This window comes from Phymastichus coffea, unplaced genomic scaffold, assembly GCF_024137745.1.
Source record: "Phymastichus coffea isolate CEN01 unplaced genomic scaffold, Cenicafe_Pcof_1.1 PCOF00113, whole genome shotgun sequence".
NCBI lineage: Eukaryota > Metazoa > Arthropoda > Insecta > Hymenoptera > Eulophidae > Phymastichus > Phymastichus coffea.
In genome coordinates, this window is record NW_026706924.1 from 630,657 (window position 1) to 651,057 (window position 20,401).

Consider the following 20,401-nt stretch of genomic DNA (forward strand, 5'->3'; position numbering starts at 1 on the left):
AATCGGAAATAAATTCGTTATTAGCCGCAGAACCTATTCAGCAAATGGTATCCGCAAGCGAGTGACAGCTAATTTATCACAAACCGTTCTATAGCACTTCATGCACGAATTCGTAATGTAGCTCAAAAATTTTGACGTTATATGCAAATCATTATGTATAGGTTGGAGAGATAAAGGGAAATAGAACGTTATTAAGAATTACACCAACCTATATAATTAAAGAAAAATTTCAATATATGCGACAAAAAATTATCTACGTGTGGTGCATATGGATTCAAAGTGGCTGAATCGCGCAATGTTAAAGTGCTATTCACGCTTTTGCTTGGATAGTAGGCTCAGCAGTACACGTCTGCATGCGTAGTGTGATATAACCGTAAATCCAACCACCGCAGGCTTCTCTAACGCTCCGTGTAAAGCGGTTGACCGCTCACCCCTCTGCTGCTGCTACTACTACTGCTGCAGAGAACTGCAGAAGAGTTGTTATATTTTTTTATCTTGTTTCTTTTTTATTTTGCATTAAGCAATTTTTCTTCAAAATGTTATTAATACGACGATGTTACCGAACGATCAATATAATAACTCACACAGGATACGAGGGTAGTACAAGTTTCCATGATAACTAGTTTATTGCTTCCTTTTTACGTAAATTTGGGCAGATGTATTTCCCTTAAATACCGCTGGGGGGAATATTTCCAACGGTTTAATGAAGCTTTCAAGATAAGAGTTGCAAAATTGAAAAGAAATGAAACAGATTTCTTATGTTATTGATATTACTTATCGCATAACAAACGAGCACTTGCGAATAACATACCGATCAATATTTCAATCGAGTAGAATAATGAAATAAATTTATACAATTTTTGTTATTGTTATGGAAAGATTAAAACTATAGATGGAAAAATATTTATGGTTTTACAGTAATTAGTAGAAAAAAATTTATATTATAATAATGAAAACTCATCTTTTAACAAAATTATGATTAAAGTCACCAATAACCTATCATTCAATGCCATTGCGCACCTAATTGATCTATATTAATTAAGCAGTCGATCCAGATGTCAATCAAAACTCCTATTTGCCTTCGAGATTTTCTAGCAAAATGAAAAAAACATCAAAATGTGACTGCAATTGCAGACACCTAAATACGCCTCGAGGTGATGGATATTTTGTAACGCAGACGCGAAATAATGCATTCTTGGCAAAGAAACTCCAAGAATTTTTCTTTCGCGAGGATTCGCCTTCCTCTTCTTTTTCCGTTTGCTTTTCTGCCTCATTTTCTAAGGATGTAAGAGGCGAGAATGTTATTTACGATTTGTATGAAAATTAGCTAAAATATTTTAGGAAACGTCAGATGTCAGCGTGAAAAACGGCAGTTTTAGTGTTTTGTTTCCGTTTAAAAATAGAGCGGTGTAATAAGTTTTAAATTGGATAAGTTCAAAAACATAAACACGTAGTTTTAATATCGCCTAAGAGGGTAAATATTTATCACGGAGAAAAAAGAAATAAATAGATCATAACGACATTAACTCTGATATACCTGTGAATAAATTACAAATAAAAATGGACAATGGAAATTCCTAATTCTTTTTAATTGCAAAAAAGTAATATTGTAGATTTTTATGATATGTGAAATGCATTTCTCTATACAAATCTTTATAAAATATTTTAATCTCCATTAATTTATTTTAGTAGGTATTCAATTTTATTTGGTAAGCTAATTTTGAAAGAGAATATGTAATAATTTCACTACCTTTTAAATATCTTACAACTTTATATTAAAAACGTTCGATTCCTGTACAGTAGTTTTAATGAATCTCTCTGTCATTTACGATGTTTAGTAAACCTGAAAATTTCAAGGAAATAACGATTAAAGCCGCTGACCCAATTTCGCAACAACAGAGAACTACAGAAAAATGATCAGTAACAGTGATCAATCCCTATTTAATCGCATCTTATTGCAATTAGATGGCAGTCTAAAAGAAAGAAAAAGTGAGGAAAGTTATTCGTCCATTATCAGTCACAATTATAACACTCGATCGTATACTACAAAATTGCATTAGAGCGGCGTGAACCAGAATATACAGCCATTGTCTATAGCATTGGAACTTCCGTCTAGTATATAGCGGCCAAAGAAATAGGGAGCGGATTGATTGTAGCGCATCGATCCGCATAGTCGTTTAGCTATGATAACTCTTGATTTATGTACAAGTCTATATACATTTTTTCCCTTAGGCTCTATATGCCGTGGACAATATTGTCTTCGTAAGACGCATTAAACTTTGATATTTAAGTCGAAAGTATGTTTATCCATGACGCACGAGCAAATACTGGACGTTAACGCGTACGGTTTTGTTCCTTCGTTCCACTGTCTGATGCCTGTATGTTTTGTAAAGCGTGGCATTAGCCTCAATTTTATTGTGAGATCGATTACTTGCGACTAATTGTCGCCTGTGATTATATTTAGTGTCCTTCGACATAGACTTCTTTCTTTTCACGTTCGTTGTATAGTACAATTTTGTGACTGTAAACAACTTATGAGAGTATCAGTGGAATGGTAAATAATAGTGAATATCAACAATGAAAAGGCGAAAACAATAATTTTCATTTGCCATGTGATATTTTATGCGTATTTTGTATGCGTGTTCACGCTTGAACAAATGCCAAAAGGTACGTTATGCATGTAATCGTAAAATAAAAATTGATTGTTATTAAACTAAAAACACGATATAAGGTTTTCGCTGGCAGACAGTTTTACATAGCTGCACATACATAAACTTAGCAATCAATAGCAAAGCACAGATACTCCAATAAATCCTCTGCTTATCTTTTATGCGGTGATATGTTAACGATAGCGACATGTCAAATAATGACATTGTTTTGTTCTGCCACGACAAAAGAAAATTAACAATAATCAACGTCATTTCTAAACAAATGAGTGTTTGATTTGCATTTGGACAATTTCATATTAATAATTTTATCGCGTAAATGCGCATATGTAAATGTCGCCGCTAACTATGTGTGCTCGCGTTGATGTGCACTTGCAAAAGTCATCGCGTGAGCTCTAATGTGTACATTAAAGAGGGCACATTACGTTTTTTTTATTAAAAAGACGAGAGGGAAAAAAACTTATACCCGCGTCAGATGCAATTTTTATGCGCACGCGCGCATACTTAAGCTCATGTTGATGAGATTTTTGTCAAACTCTCGACATCAAATAACTGTGCATGAAAAGTTCGGTGACTAACCTCCAAGTTTATGTTCTTATCAGCTTAATTTAGTTATCATTGAATACTGATATATATATATTTTTTGCACGTATATTAAGGCGTCATCTAGAACTAATGTTATATTCTTAGAACTAACTGTAAACAACGATCATACCAATCGATAAATCTCCGTTATTATTTGCCTAACAAGACTTCATGGTTTTCCAAAAAAAGCAACATTAATACACCAAATACGAAGGTATATAATCATTCAATAATTACCTGTTCATATCTATCGCATCGCTGTGGTATAATCGTTCAGAGCAGTTTTCCCGTCTTGCATATGTAACAGTCACACAAAGAATATAGGCGCAAGTTATAAACGAGAAAAAAAGAAATGAAAAACACGCGCGCATGTGCCGTTTATTGTTTCGACAATAGTTGGTATTTTTTGTTACTGTGTATATAAATCTCGTACCCCGGGGGCGAGGGCGACGTGATCCTGTCATCTAGGCCTCGCGCGTCGCACTGGCGAGCTAGGAGCTCGTAGCGCGCCAAATTTTCACCGCCATCTACCATCAGCCGACCACCCCCTCCACGACAAACCTTAGTCTCTACCACCCCAGGGGCTGCAAGGCGCATGATCAGCCGAAGTGGCTACTTGTCACTCTATCAACGAATAGAACATTTTCCGCTCTCTCTCTCTCTCTCTCTCTCTCTCTCTCTCTCTCTCTCTCTCTCTAGTTTTTTTATGTTTTGAAGTTCAAAAGTTCACATCGATTATCAGGAAGCTTTTCAAAAAACAAATTTACTTGCGCGTCTTCGGTTGTTTGATTTCATAATATGCTGATATGTTTCATTATGGAGAAGTTTACCAACTCACGCAAAAGTGCTTATTGCAGACCTCTGAAAGTTTTGCTCACCTGTAATGTACAAATAAATGGTATAATATAAATATTTCTTTATATTCATATTTTAAAATGAAAAATGGTAAAAACTTGGTAAAGTGTCACAATTGTCATAAGGTTATTAAATCTTACACAATCGTAAGTCTTTCTTACCAATGAAAAATCTATATGACGAGAGTAAATAATGATGCAGACAGCATTCCAGATCAGCACAAAATTTTTGCGATAGTTGCAAGCTATATTTACGCACTGTCGTTTAACATTCGAACAAATACAAAGGAAAAAAATTTCTGAAAGTATAACAGAAAAAAAGAAAATCATGCAATTTGTTGGCAGATTGTATACGTATTAATTAAAAAGTAATTTATAAGGCCATGTCTTTGAAATGCCATAGAAGTAAGTTATTGCCTATGTATAGCGACAACAACGCCTGTATACTCGCTTCCTCTCCGAGTCTGCTATCCATCTTCTCCAGCTGTGTGTGGATTCGAACTTTGGCGCGAAAGGAAAATTCATTTCGCCAATCGTAAATCAAAACGTCAATTAAGACGAGTTTTTTTAGTATATAGGACATCACCTTGATTAGACTCTAGCGGAATCGTGTTGCACGCAAAATATCCGATTTCAAATTTGAATTTTAATAAGAATAATTGTAGATAAAAAAATATTTATATTACAAGTTATTGACGGAGTGTGATAGTGCGATGGAAAATTATTTACAAAAATAATATCTGTATACACAGATAACTATAGATAACTATATCTTGGCCATGTTTCTGTGTAAACTTTGCAAATAATGATTATATGTCATTTTGTTGTTGACTCATGTCTATTTTGCAGATATTATGATCTCATGAAATTTTATTTCAATTATTGTTAATTCACTTAATCGATTAGAAAAATTAATTTGAAATAGATATGCTTAGAACAAGTTATAAATAATTACTAAAAACTATTAAAATTATAAAATGCATTGTACAAAATATTACGTAAACCAATAATTCGAAATGATCAGGTTATTTTGAGTATTTTATAAATCATAATTGTCAATTAGATTGTTTAATGTTCAAAGGCTCATGATTGTTATTTACAAGAAAAATGTATAATAACATTGCCTTGTAAGGTAAATTGAACGAAAGAGAAAAAAAATTAATTTAATAAAAAGTTTCGACGCCAACTAAACGATAAATTTACTCAAACAATGTGCAATATTATTTGTTAAAGAACACTGCACAAAACTTGAAAAAGGTAAATAAACATATATTCAAATGACAATAATCATACATGGCGCGAAATGCCAATCGGAATGGCAATTAGAGTTGAGTGTGTCAGTGTCGTAACCGTTGGCTCTTTGAAAAGTAAAAAGAAAGGAAATGTAGAAGGGGACGTTAGGTACATTGACCCCGCCAGCAAATCCCCTCCCAAAAAGAGAGATGATGATCCCGTAAGAAAGATGCGTTTGTTGACTCATAGCGATTAACAACACTTTACGCGTACTCAGGCGAGCTCGTACTCGTTCGATCGAAAAAACCGGTCGCATAATAATCGTGAGCGTCCGAGACATAAGAGTTAGTCGGCCTGTTCACCGTCGTGAAGCCGGAGCAGTTTTCCACATGCTTAACACGCGTTGATTACAAAATTTTCTTCTTTATTTAGTTATTGAAACGCTATCACAAAATGAACATATTTCAATATTATTTTTATTATTTGTTATCTTTCTTTCAATTTGGGAAACAACAGGTCCCTATCGTCAAACCACACATCGTTGTGATTATAAGCGATGACATGGTGAGTATAAAAGTCATTTTTTTATGAAAATCACACACACACACATATGATCTTATTTTTAACTTATATACAGGGTAAAACACTTTGATATTTTTCAATCAAAATAAATAATTGTTTATTTCATCAATTGATTTTAAATTTGTTTATTAGATAACGCAATGCATTATTCGGGTTAAATTATATGACCCTATTTCCACTAGTTAACTTCATAAACAACTAAGTTTGTTATGTCTTGTTCTTCTTTCAATAAACGCCCAAAAAAATACAAGAAACAAAGGTTATTTACTTGAATATTTAAAATAATATTTTTGATCAAATACGTTGCTATTGTAAACATTATTTCGCCAAAATCTTTTCGTGAGACTTCGCAAACTACCAAAAGAAAAAAAGAACAAACATTTGAAGTGTAGACGATATGGACAAGTAAAAGAACCTTCCAGCAGACAGAAAAAAGTACAGTCTCGGATTTCTCGTATATGAACAAACAAAAACATTACCAATTTTGTAGGGCTGGAACGACGTAGGATTTCACGGCTCGAACGAGATTCCGACGCCAAATATCGACGCGTTGGCTTATAATAGTGTGATCTTGAATCGTCACTACGTAATGCCAACGTGTACACCTTCGCGGGCAGCTTTTCTCACAGGACGCCATCCCATCAGAATGGGTAAATATCAATTTTCCCCAAACAAACAGATACGCAAATAAGTCAACTGATCCTGTTTTTCAACGTACGATAAATACAGGTTTGCAAGGCATACCGATGAACGTCGCTGAACCACGAGGCGTGCCACTTCGCGAAAAATTGCTCCCGGAGTATTTACAAAAATTAGGATACGTCACGCGACTCGTTGGCAAATGGCATTTGGGTTACTATACCGAGCAGCACACGCCAACGAGGAGAGGTTTCGATTCGTTTGCCGGCTACTATGGCGGCGTCATTCGGTACTTCAATCACGTAGTCACGAAAAACGTAAGTGTATTATATACGCTCTATTTACGCACATTGTTTACAAATATCGATTGAGGCTTTTTTTTCATCATTGTAGAAACATACGGGTATTGATTTTCACAAAGATAATCCTCATAGGATTGAGCCTTATCAGAATGGACAGTATTTCACTGACTTCATTAGTGATGAAGCCGAAGATATAATTAGACGCCACGACAAGCAAAGACCATTGTATTTACAACTTGCTCATCTTGCCGGTCACTCGACCGAGGGTATCGAGTCTTTGGAAGTTCGAAACATAACGGAGGTTAATCAAAATTTGGCTTACATCGGTGATATTAACAGAAGAAAATACGCCGGTAAGATAAATTTATTATCGATACATTCTTTATTTGTGTATACTCGACTTAATCGTCGTTCAACAATAAGGTGTTATCGCGGCTTTGGACGATTCCGTTGGACGTATTGTGAAAGCATTGAAGGATACTAAAATGTTAGAAAACACTGTTATTCTGTTCATGTCGGACAATGGATCTCCAACAACCATAGCTCCTTATACGAATCATGGTTCTAATTATCCATTCCGCGGGGTAAGTATACAGATAACATTTTCTCTTTGTATATTCCAAGAAAAAGCTTCATCGATGATTCTTCAGATGAAAGGTTCCATATTCGAAGGCGGTATACGAGTTCCATCGTTTGTCTTTCATCCACTGATCAAAGATCGCACAAGAGTTAGCGATGAATACATTCACATCACCGACTGGCTTCCAACTTTTGTGAAATTAGCCGGTGGTGATCCCAGCACTATCACTGATATTGATGGTATGGACCAATGGACTACTATTACTGGTCAACAAAAGTCTAAACGTGATTCGATGCTAATTAATATTGACGAAGTGTATGGCCCAGAGTCGGCTATTATGGGACGATATAAGTTAGTTCGAGGTAAGTGAAATTAATGAAAAACAATAAATTTTATTTAAATATTGCAATTTTATTTAGATGTACATAAATATTATGACTACTATGGTCAAGATTACAATATGTACTCGCCAAGTTATGACTTAAGAAATATCATGTTGTCAATGGCTGGACAAGCTTTGAAAAAATTGAACGTTACTGATTTTACCTTGCCGAATGAAGATCGAATTCTCGAATTAAGGAAAAAAGCGACGGTTACTTGCGTTCATAAAGTATTCTATCCAAAATGCATTAACAAGAGAACTTGTTTATTTGACATTATAAGTGATCCTTGTGAGACTACGGATATTGCTGGGGAACGTCCTGATGTAAGAACAATTTTTCAATAGTTTAATCTTATAAAAATCTAAGATATCACTTTAACATTCTTATTGCAGATCAAAGTAGCTTTAAGTAAGTTTGTCGACAGCTATCGTTCAGTATTAATCAATCAGACCAACACATACATCGACCCAGCAGGTTATCCGGAACATTTCAATGGATACTGGATGCCGTGGATGAGTCACGAGTACATACCACCGAGAAATAGAAACAAAACTGCAATTTGGAATGACAATGTGTTTTGCGAAGGTTACCCTATGGATGATCCTAGAAATTGTTTGTGAATTTTGTTTTAATTCCACACATTACGTCATCTTACGTTTTTTGTAATATCTACTTTTACTTTTTATTCTCTCCGAGTAATTTCTTATTCAATTTAAGTAACGTAATTGTTTTTTACAGAACCGTTTTTCTAATGTGAATAATAAATGTCAGTACTTTTTTATAATTACTTAAATTGAGTAAAACTCGATCCTGTGTGGTACTGAAGCATATAATAAGTAGAATATAGTAGATTTTCATGCGTATTATTAAGGGATCGAAACTTATTTATCTTTTGGTCGACGAATGTTTTCTGTGAAAATTTGTATGCATGATAACTAATATAAGCATTTTATTTTGTTAAATTTGCATGAGCAAAAGTTACAAGCAACAAGCATGTAAAATCAAATAATTCTCATCATGGTCGACAGTAGAGAAACGACTGAAACACATTGTTCAGTCAGCATGGAATGTCAATTCAAAGCGATCCTTGCCTTATTTCCGCCAGCCATTACGTTTCAGCAATATTGTCTGTCGCGCTGGCCATATGCCCAAATCTCTAGACACACCTCGGCATTGTTCGAGAGAGCTGTTAACCGCGTCGTACAGAGCTCAGTGTATGTATCTATGAGGTAGGATGCTCCCACGAGGACATAGCCAAATTCGCTTGAACTTACAACAATTTAGATGAATTGTACGTTACTAATTTTTTATTCAAATTGCGTGCTTATCGACGAAAATCGACAATGCCAAACCAATGATTTTTGTAGATATTGTTTTTTCGATATCTGCGACAGCGAGCGCAGTAAACATTTTAAAATATTAACATACAAGATACAATGTACGTTCGTGCTTCATTTTTTATTTACTACAACAGTCGCTGCTCGATTCTATCTATTTCAGAACGAGATTAAACTTTTTTTATTGTATTTTCTGGGATTTATAAATATATCTGTTAATACGACAAGATTGTGAATGAAGTCAGATTTTGTGCAAATGAAATTTACCAGTCTTCATACAGAAGTCTAACAATTTTGTAAGTATGTTGATGCAACCGATAGTACAGTATACAGGAAAAATAACATCAAGATTTTCCGGTTTGAAGACACGCTCAATATTAATTAACGAGCAAAATATGAAAGAAGAGAGTGGATGAATATTTGACGAACGAATCACCGAATTACCCCTTTAAAAAGATAAGGTGAAAAGTAAATGAAGGGTTGCTAGATTGCTCGGTTATTGCAATCGCTTTAGTTATTAAACGCGAACGAGTTACCGTTTAATTCACGTGGCCCGTTTCATTTTCTCTCCTTCCGTTGATTTTATCCAACAAGATTAGACGTCCGACTGCAAGAGGAAGAGAGGCGAAGGGAGAGAGCGACAATTCAATTAAGTGCGACGTTTCGCAGAGGAGCAACGTTTTTATTTCAATGCTCCATTTCCACTATTAACGATGGTCCAATTAGATGCTCGCAGCGTATTTTGCTTTGATTCGCTCGCGGTTTTACGGACATCGGTTTCTAATCTTTACTCGAAATTGCAAGGGAAATTTACTACGAATTGGGTACGGAACTGCTACATTGATTTTGCCTATCGACGGAGGCTGTTCTATTGTTCAGCAGGACAATGCCATCAGTAAAGGAGATTTGTTCTTCTTTTTTCCTCGTAATTTGCATTTGGAATTTGAACGCTGGCCTTTCTCGCTCATTTCGCAAAGTAACGAAAACGTCAGTGGGTTATTTGGAAGCTTCATCATCGAAATTGGCATGAAAAGCCTATCCCTTCGCATGTCGATCGTCACCATCAGCAGCAGTCTCCCATACATGCCAATTTTTTTGTTTGTTCGTCGATATAACTTGCTCGTGCAGTCGTAATCGATCATCATGCCAATAAGTATCCTATCTCTTTTGCGCCGAAGGCTGGTTGAAATAACATTACAGAGAGATGCTTTGGGATTAATGCCGTGTTTATACGTGTTTTACGACCTGAAATTCACGCGGAAGTTGGTGCTTGCTTAATCGAGTTTTCCGAGAATTCAGCAGCTCGGCCTCATCACCACGCGAGCGCACGGACATTCCCATATTTCACGACTAGCTGTGAGGGTATTCGTGTACTCTCTGCCAGCATACTTTAAATATTAGTTGGCTCCGCTCAGGTATGTATCCCTCTCTGTAGATTATTATTGTCAAGTTATACAAATTTGCCAAATTATTAAACATGTGATTTTGCGGAGATCGAAATACCACAATGCGAATGTAATGATTTGGCAAATAATATCGAAATTTTAATCACTTTTTTTTAATCACGAAATAATTAATCACTTTTGGAATTTTTATTATCGGAATTAGTGAAAATTTTAATTATCTCTCGCTAGGGCATTCGATTTACCGTTAATTGAGTCGATTTCCTGGCATACACCTGACGCGAGTTCTTACAGATAATTAACCGTAAAAACATGGTTGGGTTTGTGCTGAGTAGTGCAGAAATCCAAGGAAGCAGGACGCACTATATAGCTATCTTACTCGTCAGTGGTCAAGCCACTCGTTCTGTCAGACTAAGCGACATAGCAATCACGCTAGTTTCACCATCGACTATTCTTGAGTATACGTAAACCCACAAATTAAAACTAGCTCATTAGCAAAACTATAATAGCACTTGTGACTCTATCTTCTTCTTTTATGCTTTAGCTTTTGTTGCACCAGTGATTGTATCGTCTTACTGTTATTTGAATAAACGAGAATCCATACGGTCTATTGTTAAAGGAAAATGGAATCTGGAGAATGGTAGAAAAAAGAATATGTTATAGCAAAAGCTAACTCTTTCCTTTCAAAAACTTCGTCTTGAGAAATGTTCGTTTTAAAAGCAAGTTTCCGTATACTTTGCTTTGCTAGTTAAACTTGCAAAGCTACCTTCACTGTCCAAGTAACATCAAAACCTACCTTACAATAACGAACGAGGCTTGTATGATGAATTCACAAGAGAACAACGACTTGCATAAATAATCTTTAACTTTTGCATTAAAAAGATATGCATCAAAGATACAAACAATAAGATAAAAAAAAAGAAAAAATAAAAGACGAAACGAGGGCAAGTGAAAAGAGATGCAAGTTTGAGAATAATAAAGAGTATGATAAGAAGTAAGGCACAGTTCGGTATAATGAAGAATAACAACGCGGTGGCGAGGAAAAACAAAACAGCGCAGAAATAAATAGGAACTAAAAAAAGAGAGAACAAAAGTGAATGTGCTCGGTCATATGAGTGCGATACGTGTGGCGTGTCACAACAATATAACTCGTCTCGCTTTCATCTTCAAAGTTAACTTGTTCGCGTGGAAAAGAATATTGTTTCATTTTTTGAAATTCCTCATCACGCTGCGTCCAACAGTGTTTCAATTTCCATTCTTTTGTCACTGAAACCGCGAAAGCTTTTCACATACGAAAACCACGTGGTCTGCCGGACCTTCACCTGCATTATTCCCGTTTTATAAGTCGAGACCCTGGCGAAAGCGCAATCTCTTGTTACGTCCTATACTATTTCTTTTCAATATCCGTGAGTGCTAGTTTTCTTCGGGGAATGGTGTCGAAAATGATTGACAATACTTGTTAGGCTGAATAAATTATACTGACTTTTTTTTAATTCGAATAGAAAACGTTAGAGAAATTTTAGTCCGGATAAGACTTTTAAGCAAATATAAATCAGCACTCAGAAAATGTTTATTAAGAATTTGTTTTGTTCTATTTCAATTTCGAAAATTTGAGCGAAAATTTCTTATACAATCATGAAATTCTTCAAGTATTCAATTATATAAATGTATTTACATAAAATGTCTTCAACAAACTCATCAGGATTTCCAGCAATGAAATCTTTCGCAGATTTCAAATTCAGCGTGATTCGCTATACATTTGAAAGATTTTCATGCATGACAAACGAAACTTGAATGATAAATTGTAGTCTCGTCAGGGACTTATTGAATCAAGCAGAAGGCAGATACAAAGCACCTTAGACGTCCAAATCAAATCTGTTTCGATCGATGCTCTTTGTTACCTCTCTGCGCGTGCACGAAACGTAACATCAGCAAAAAATATTAACCACTCAATTTTCACCCGAATATCTTCTTTCTTTAATATTATATTTTCTGTGATGTTGCCATGAATATTTACATTATATACCTCCAGGGGTGAGGCGGATATTGAATATTTCAAGATATAATTGAATATTTCAAGATCAGTCAAACGAATCCCAATCCTTTCGCCTTTTCTAAACTTTCAATCAATGTCGAGAGTCGAGTTGTTACTTTACGATGAGTAATACATCGATTTCGAAAGCGCAGGCAAAATCTCTGATTCTTAGAAGCATCATGCATGGAACTTACGTAATTTTTTATGTTTATTCTTATATTATCTGTGCTTGCATATTGCTTTCGAGCTATGAAAAAGTGGATCATGAATCTCGATGTAGTTGGTTCGATCTAGAAAATTTCTAGACAAGTTCTTAGAAATCGTCAATGTGTGTTTACGAGAGGAAATAGTTTTGGTTGAAGTGTGGCTAAAGTATGGACAGAATGTATCTAAAGTATCAAAATGAACACTATGCCATATTTTATAAAATACGAGAAAAGTACCTGATATTTATCCATTTTTTCGGAAAAGTTTCGACTAGAGTCTGGTTTTTCCCATATTTTATAAAGTGTGGCTTAGTAACCATTGTCATACTTCGACAATACTTTGTAATCATACTTTATCTATACTTTTTTGTATGGGTAAAAAAGTAATTTATATGTTTGTCGTGAAATGTTTATTTGAAAATAGTAAAATCCGTCGTCTTTGTTAACCCTAATCATTATATACAAAAAAACTGGATCATTGCTATAATTATAACGATCTTTCTTTTTCAAGAGATATTTATAATCGTCACCTAACAATAATATCTTTTGCTCGTATTGAGCATTTTGCAAGCGCATACTACCGAAAGTGTTCTACATATTTATGGTTCGGTCTCTCAAGACACTTAAAAGTAGAATACGTTCCGAAAATCTCCATTGTGCCACACTTCACGTAGTGAAGATCCTCCGACGACATCTCCTTTTGTGTGGTTGAGAAATATTCAAAATTATACGGCATCGTGCAAAACTTGAATATGCAGAGCAAACAGCATATAGTTAGCTGTATGTTTTGTTTCTACTTAACGCTTCGTAGTTCCTGCATTAAATCACTTGATTTTTTCGCTTACACCGAAAAAGAAGAAAAGAAGAGAAAATGACAAAACTCACCGATTGACTGACTGCTGTGCTCCGTTTGATACTTGAGAAGCTCAGGCCACGTAGCACCGAGAGGCTCCGGGCATTCGCCCTCAAGTTGCCCCATCCGTTCTTGACCTGTTGCTCCACCCACCTATGATTGCAAAGTTATGTGTCAAATTGAAAATAAAATATGCTCTCTCTCTCTCCCTTTCTCTACCTAGTTCTAAATACCTTGCTCGTCGAAAGGTTACAACTTGTACTCTATCGAATTTTAGAACATTCAGTTCAATTTTGACCAATGGGCTAATACCTAATTAAAATAATATTTTATCTTTTCTTTTATCGAGAATTTTTATTTTACTACATTTAATTATAAGAGTTTCTTGAAGATTAATTAAGTATCACCAGTGATTTGTTATCAGTTTTTTTTATCCAACAGAGCAACGAAGTTTTCTCTCAGACGAAGTATTTGAATTGTTATCGCTTTTATCAGAGTCCATATAATTAAAAAACTTTTCTCTTTTTTGCAATAAAAGTAAATCGACACTCTTTCACCTTCATTACAGTCGAAGTATCTAATTACGCAAAAATTCATCTGTATTGACGTCAGATGACAAACGTCGACAATCAGCGCTTTCATCTCAAGTAGTTAATTAGCGTTTGCCATTAATGGCAAGTACAGTTTTCTTTTTTGCAACGTTGTCAGAAATTCTACTAAATATTGCGCTTGAAATATTGCTTCCGAAATATAAATATGGAAGGGTATTACTACGCGAAATGAAACCGCTCTTTCTTCGAGGTAAATTAACAGCGAGCGTAAGTCGATTTTGATGGCATGTTCATATTTACTCAGAGTATGCGAGGACAGGATAATCCCTCGTTTCACTTTCGTTTACTCGTTAGTACTATTCGAAGGTGGTTGTAATTATTATTGATGTCGTTTACGCATTTATGTTTCTCTCTGATATTTAGTTTTTTTGTAACAATGTTACCGCGATTGTTAAACTTAAGAATAACGCGCGACATGTATAATATATAACCATATAGGCCACTGCACGCTTGCAAGATGTTATACGCTATCTCGCGCAAATATTCGATGTGGCCTACTTTTCGGAGATCACGAGAGTGGCGTTATCACCGTAAAGCCAACTATCGAAAATTCCTTTTTTTTTGCTTTGTGCCGCGTCTAACTACCTAGTTACGCGAAAGTTGTAACAGGTTTCGAATTTTAGCAGATCGTAAGTCTTCGAGCAATCATAATTCTCCGCAGCGCCAATTGCTACAAATAGTTGAATTTCTAGCTGAGCTTACGCATATTAACGTCTCGGATTGTTATTTGCATTGAGACGAAGGCGGGAAGTAGGATCAATCGTGAAATGCAGGTAGACTATGAGGTGACGCACTCGAGGGATTCGCCGATAAAATTGGAAACGTGCAGTCGCCCGTTCATTGAAACCGTAATAAATAACTCACGTGAGAGAGAAAGAGAGAAATGAGAGCAAGCCAAGAGACTTACAGACTCTCGTGCGCAATAGACGACAAATCACCTGCCTGATACTCCTGTGAGGCACAAACGTTGATGTTGTATGTGCGCATATATCGATTCCAATAAAACTGCCACGAACGATAGCTGAGACTTAGGCTGATGCTTCGAGAGGCAAGAGATCGAAGTCGACTTGCACAGACAAGCTCCTATGTGTAAAGATCAAGATATTTTTAGAGAAGGTTTTCAAGATGTACGTAATTATACGGAGATTGATATAAAAATCTGAAGTATAGTATTATCTCGAAATCAAAGTGATTTCGTTTAATTTCAGAGCACGAAACAATCTTCCATGTCTTCAAGATTTTTGACGACGTTTTCCAAATTTCAATCACGTTTTTGCACTGCAAGATGTTATGACATTTATCAAATTTACCTTAGGATCTCACAAGCTGAACTAGAAATCTAATCAGGAGCAATTTGTCGATAGGAAAAGCGTCAACTAGCAAAAAAATAAAACGTGTAATAGTACCGACAGACATTGTATAAAGACTGGAAAATGAAAAATGAGAACAAATATGCGGATTTCGTGTTCAAGCTCAATTCATCGCCGCGGACGATCGATATTCGCAGTTTAGCGCGGGGGGCGAACACTGATATACGTACGCTCGTGATGAATTGTCGGATGAAGGAGAGCAAGCATACCTGTTACGTGCATTAATCATATCCAATCGTTTATTCATTTGTTTCGTTTCGTTTTTACGAGATAATGCGCCCTAAAAGTTAATCTTTTACAGTTATAATCGCGCGTGACACTTGATGGTCGCAATCTGCCTAGTTTCAAAGTAATAAACTTACGTCAGCGTAACCTTATTTTGGCACGTCCTCTTGCTCATCACTCGTAGACGTTTAAGATAAATACTTAATCGCTTACCTAGCAAATTACTAACATTAACTCCAAGTCGAGTGAACGAGTCTTTCAACGTTGAATATGAGTATCGAACGTAAGTACAAAAGAAAAGCCTAGGATCAAGTTTCATTCCAAATGATGTCAAAAAGAAGCAGAACAAGCGAGGAGGATAATAGCGGAACTTACGGCTCATAGATTTGCGAGAAGAAACGCCTTTAAATCTAATTTGAGTTTCTCCGCTTGATTTGTAACTGCGCCTTAGTATGGTCGGTTATTTTTTCATTTGCTAGTGAACGAAATATTTAGTAGCGCGCATAACTTAAATGTTTTGTTGAAGAATAATAATGCCCATCTGAGAATTAAAAAGAGAAAGATATGCTTTCAACGCGATAAGCCGTAGAGAGTCAAGACAAAAGAGCGAAAAAAGTTGTTGCCTTGCGAGGATTAGTTTTTTTTTGTGAAAAATGGTGCAAGATAAGAAGCTGAAGTGAAGCTCATGTTTTAATGAATGATAGCTAACAACCTAGCCACAAATCTTTCTCCGCGATAATGGTTTAATTTTCCAGGATTTAGCTGGAAAGTTTTAATGAGGGAATGTAAAATGGTACTTCTTTTTCTTAACAAATTAACAAGTTCCTACAATATAGGCTTCCGTTTCTTCAAACTTTCAAGTCGTTATCCAAATTTCAATCGCCTATGAATCATTTACGATAAAGCACTTCTATAAAGCAGTCGTTCGACAGAGATTCGCTAATCTCCGATGAAACGATCGAATGGTTGAACGGAAACGACAATGGCTCGTGACAGCCTGCAACGTCATTAAAAGTTTTGGTTGCGTAGTGGTAACTTCTTCTTTCAACTTCCGACTGATCGAGCTGGAATTCCATCCACGTGCATAACGATTTTTCATTGTTTTGAGCGATTTCAGGATGCGAATACTTCGAGAAAAAAGTTCGAGTTTAGTTTCATAAAGTTTCTTGCGGGAGATGGAATTTCCGGCGCAGATGAGATTGCGACACATAGTGCTTCTGACAGTTAAAACTTTTTGATGCCTAAAAATAGACCTGAAAATGACACAATTTTCCCATTGTCAAATAGACAATGTTGCTTAATCTTAATGCCGCTCCAATGTTTGAATAAAAACGATTTTTCTCGTACGTGTGGATAACTGTAACCAAAATTTATGAAACTTGTATTAAATGTGCAATTTCGACTTCATAGTGAGTGGTTCCCGTTGCTTTTCATACCGCCGTGTTAGACTCCTTTGACTCGCAGCCTCGCTTCTAGATTTACGTTCGTGTTTAGGCAAAAAATTGAAAGGCGAAGATAAATATATGCTACGAAAAGAAACTACGACTGTCAATGCAACTAGTGAAAATGCATATGTTCAATCCTTTACATATGCGTCATTATCTTAGAGTGAGAACACGCGTCCTTGAGAAATAAATAGATAAGCCGATCATATCAAATCTGCGATGCACACGCATAAGTAATACAGGAGATATAAGCTCGCTGGTCATAGCGGATCCGCTATTTCGTGGGCGCGTGCTGGTTGCAAATCTGACCCTCGGCTCTCTCATACTATAAATCCTAAATATGACCGCGGCTAATTGAATGCCTTGGCTATTCATTGTCCCCTTCCTTATGGTAAAATATAAAGCTACTACCACTAGCTACACTGATTGGTATTACGTTATCATCCAAGAATATGCCTGAAAAGTATCGATGTTCTGAATTTACAAATACTTGTTTTTATTGAAACTGGATAACTTATGTAACATAATCATATTAAAATAACGAATATAATTTTTATCTTTTAGAGGAAAGGTTGATTCAGCATTAGATGCCAATGTATAGAAATTCTCACCTCTTTTTCGGTTCGGCATCCTCTTTATCAATGATGTCACGTGTAAGAGATGGAAGGCTACTAGCCTCACACGGAGGTTTACTAAAGTCTGCAAATAAAAAATATTTATATATTCAAAATAACTGTAATATTTATTATTGAAAAATCAATTGATTTTTATATCGGTAAAGTATTTATTTTAATTCTAACGAAACATTAAGGAGACGTATTTTTTGTAACGTAGCTGTGGTGGAAGGCACAAAATTACAGTAGCGTGTAATCCCTGACTAAGCTTCCAGAGAGCACTTACGAGTTTCTTGTTTTATTTATATATTTGTCTTCTCTCTCTCTCTCTCTCTCTCTCTCTCGCTCTCTCTCTCTCTCGCTCTCTCTCTCTTTCTTTTTTAATCTCAGTGGCACTCGCGCGCACGCGGTATAAAAACGAAAGAGACGCGGAAATCGGACAAGCGAGATGCAGACATCAGGCCGATCCCCTTGCCTCTCCCGTGATTAAACAAACTACTCTCGTTACAAAAGGTGCCTCATTAGAGAAATCGATGCTAGCTACAGCGATTGCGATTAATGGATATTGCCAAGTGCTTGTACAGTTTTATTTTGCATGCTACTTTTGCTTTGCTTTATAGGATCCACAATGTAATTATTTTTTAATGCAGATGAAATTCAACACAGCAATGATGGATCATTTTAATTTACTTCCATGGTGTAGGATTGCAATTAAAATATCTATTCGGAATAAATGAAAATAGAATATTGGTTTTCTTACCTATAGAGAAATCATAGCAATCACTGTGTCGTCCATAAAGAGCCGAATTGCTGTTGTTTGTTTTCCGTCTGTATACCACTTCCTGTGAAAACATTCGTCAATGTAAGTAAGAAATCAACCAAGGAATAAATAATGTCGTGAAAATTTATTATTCATGCAACATATCGGATTTGAAGATCAAACTCAATCGTGTCAAATGAAAGTCCATTACGAAAGACAAGACAACATTTGAATTCCATTCGTCTACATATTCCCTCATCCAAACAAATCAATTTATTCTAGTAATGTGCAAACACATGACGATCAAGCGAGTATGTCAATTCCATTAAAGTCAATATATTTCAAGGATGACAGGAAAAGGAGATTTTTTTACGGGCACGTTCACTCCCCTCGAGTTCCATAAATCTTTATTAAATTACAACGGCTCATAAAATCTCCAACACGCGTGGTAGTTACGTAAAACAAATGACCGTTGCACACGCATCGCAATTGAAGATCTAAACGACTAAGCATATACCTGACAGGGCCCAGTTTATAAGAGCATATGCTGATGGTCACGTACACGTGTGCCTACTGAGTTTTGTTGAATTTTAGCTTAATTGAAAATTGTTTCATCGCGGTGGGTTATAAAATGCGCGATCTGATTAGAAATTCTATCTAGGGATTTTGTGAATAGCCACAAGAGATCACATTAAGATTGGAATTGAATTGTAATTATTGAATGTAATTCTACATTATCATAGCGATTCACGCTATGAAAATACACATATAGAAAATTCATTAACGACGATTTCAAAAGAATGTTAAAAGCAAATTATTTATTAAATAAACCGAAATGTCAGACTCAATTGCAATAGAGGAGCTTTTAAGGTACGTGTAGATGCAAATGCCGTTGGCAACGATAACGAGCGTACAAGGGGGTAAGACGGCCGTTAACAGACTTGGCGAGACGTGCAGCTCGCGTGGGCGAGCCACTTTAACACGGAAGAAGTGGACCTTAGGGAATATAGCGCTATAGATATTATGCCGTGTTCTTGCGTGCGTCTTCTATGGCTTGCTTATACTTTTCCGAGTTGCTTGGTGTCTTAGTGGTATGGAAACAAAACATTGAACATAAACAATTTGCAAAAAACATTCGAAAATAATTTTGAGTTCTATTTGGGAGGAGGGGGATTTTGTATAAATATTAATCTTTCCTGTAGATTACATAACATGAAAGATTCTTAAATAGACTAGTAATTGCAAATCTTGAAATTGAAATTTGTTCTTCGAATCGCAACTCTATTGCGAACTAAATTTTTCACCGAAAACTATTAACAAAAAGGAACTATTACGATATTCATATCGTGGAAGTTAACATACTATAGATTAAACAAAAGATTGCGTATACTACAAATAGGATGCAGTTTTAGTAGAGCTATAAAGTAAAGCTCCTTGGTGCTGGTGCACAATACCGAAAATAACGCTCTCAAGCAACCGCAGCGTCGATTAAAGTCCTGCTTTCATTAATAATAATCATTTGGGCGTTCATTCCATTTTCGCTTGTAAATATTTACCCACTTAAGTACATTTATACGTTTATATTAAAATTGAACTCATATATACGTTTACATGAAAATTCAATTGCATGAACTCGTAATAGTAATCACGACCAAAAATGCAATATACGACTGATTCCACAAAAAAAAAAGATTTCATTCGGCGCAGTTATCAAATTG

At 35.7% G+C, this 20,401-nt stretch overlaps 2 protein-coding genes across 15 annotated transcripts in view; one reads left to right on the forward strand and one right to left on the reverse strand.

The window, feature by feature from the left end:
- The window catches only part of LOC131670646 (pleckstrin homology domain-containing family G member 5-like), a 119,809-nt gene that overhangs the window by 59,323 nt on the left and 40,085 nt on the right, over positions 1–20,401 (reverse strand). For 8 of the 12 annotated variants that reach the window (XM_058946393.1, XM_058946391.1, XM_058946390.1 and 5 more), the window contains 3 exons: positions 18,684–18,765; positions 17,921–18,008; positions 13,691–13,811 (listed from right to left, as the gene is read on the reverse strand). In XM_058946393.1, the coding sequence (XP_058802376.1) occupies positions 13,691–13,811; positions 17,921–18,008; positions 18,684–18,765 (291 nt within the window). Of the gene's footprint in view, positions 1–3,488; positions 3,722–13,690; positions 13,812–15,207; positions 15,353–17,920; positions 18,009–18,683; positions 18,766–20,401 lie in introns of those variants that run through there. The other 4 variants (XM_058946398.1, XM_058946399.1, XM_058946401.1 and 1 more) reach the window with 3 other exon arrangements.
- On the forward strand, positions 5,792–9,383 carry LOC131670648 (arylsulfatase B-like). Of its 3 annotated transcripts, XM_058946409.1 has the most exons (9): positions 5,792–5,902; positions 6,411–6,570; positions 6,650–6,876; positions 6,953–7,214; positions 7,285–7,445; positions 7,512–7,803; positions 7,861–8,147; positions 8,217–8,486; positions 8,563–9,383. In XM_058946409.1, exons 1-8 carry the CDS (start codon positions 5,792–5,794, stop codon positions 8,442–8,444), a joined length of 1,728 nt encoding a protein of 575 aa, XP_058802392.1. In that variant the 3' UTR covers positions 8,445–8,486; positions 8,563–9,383. The 3 variants fall into 3 exon arrangements, with proteins under 3 accessions (XP_058802392.1, XP_058802391.1, XP_058802393.1); XM_058946408.1 differs by lacking the exon at positions 8,563–9,383 and having other exon boundaries at positions 8,217–8,554; XM_058946410.1 differs by lacking the exon at positions 8,563–9,383 and having other exon boundaries at positions 7,894–8,147; positions 8,217–8,554.

What these genes read in the sequence shown, in the direction of transcription:
- LOC131670648 (XM_058946409.1), top strand. Translation starts at nt 5,792, where the DNA reads ATGAACATATTTCAATATTATTTTTATTATTTGTTATCTTTCTTTCAA. An exon ending in TGATTATAAGCGATGACATG is followed by an intron (nt 5,903 to 6,410) that starts GTGAGTATAAAA and finishes CCAATTTTGTAG; the next exon opens with GGCTGGAACGACGTAGGATT. An exon ending in TTGCTGGGGAACGTCCTGAT is followed by an intron (nt 8,148 to 8,216) that starts GTAAGAACAATT and finishes TTCTTATTGCAG; the next exon opens with ATCAAAGTAGCTTTAAGTAA.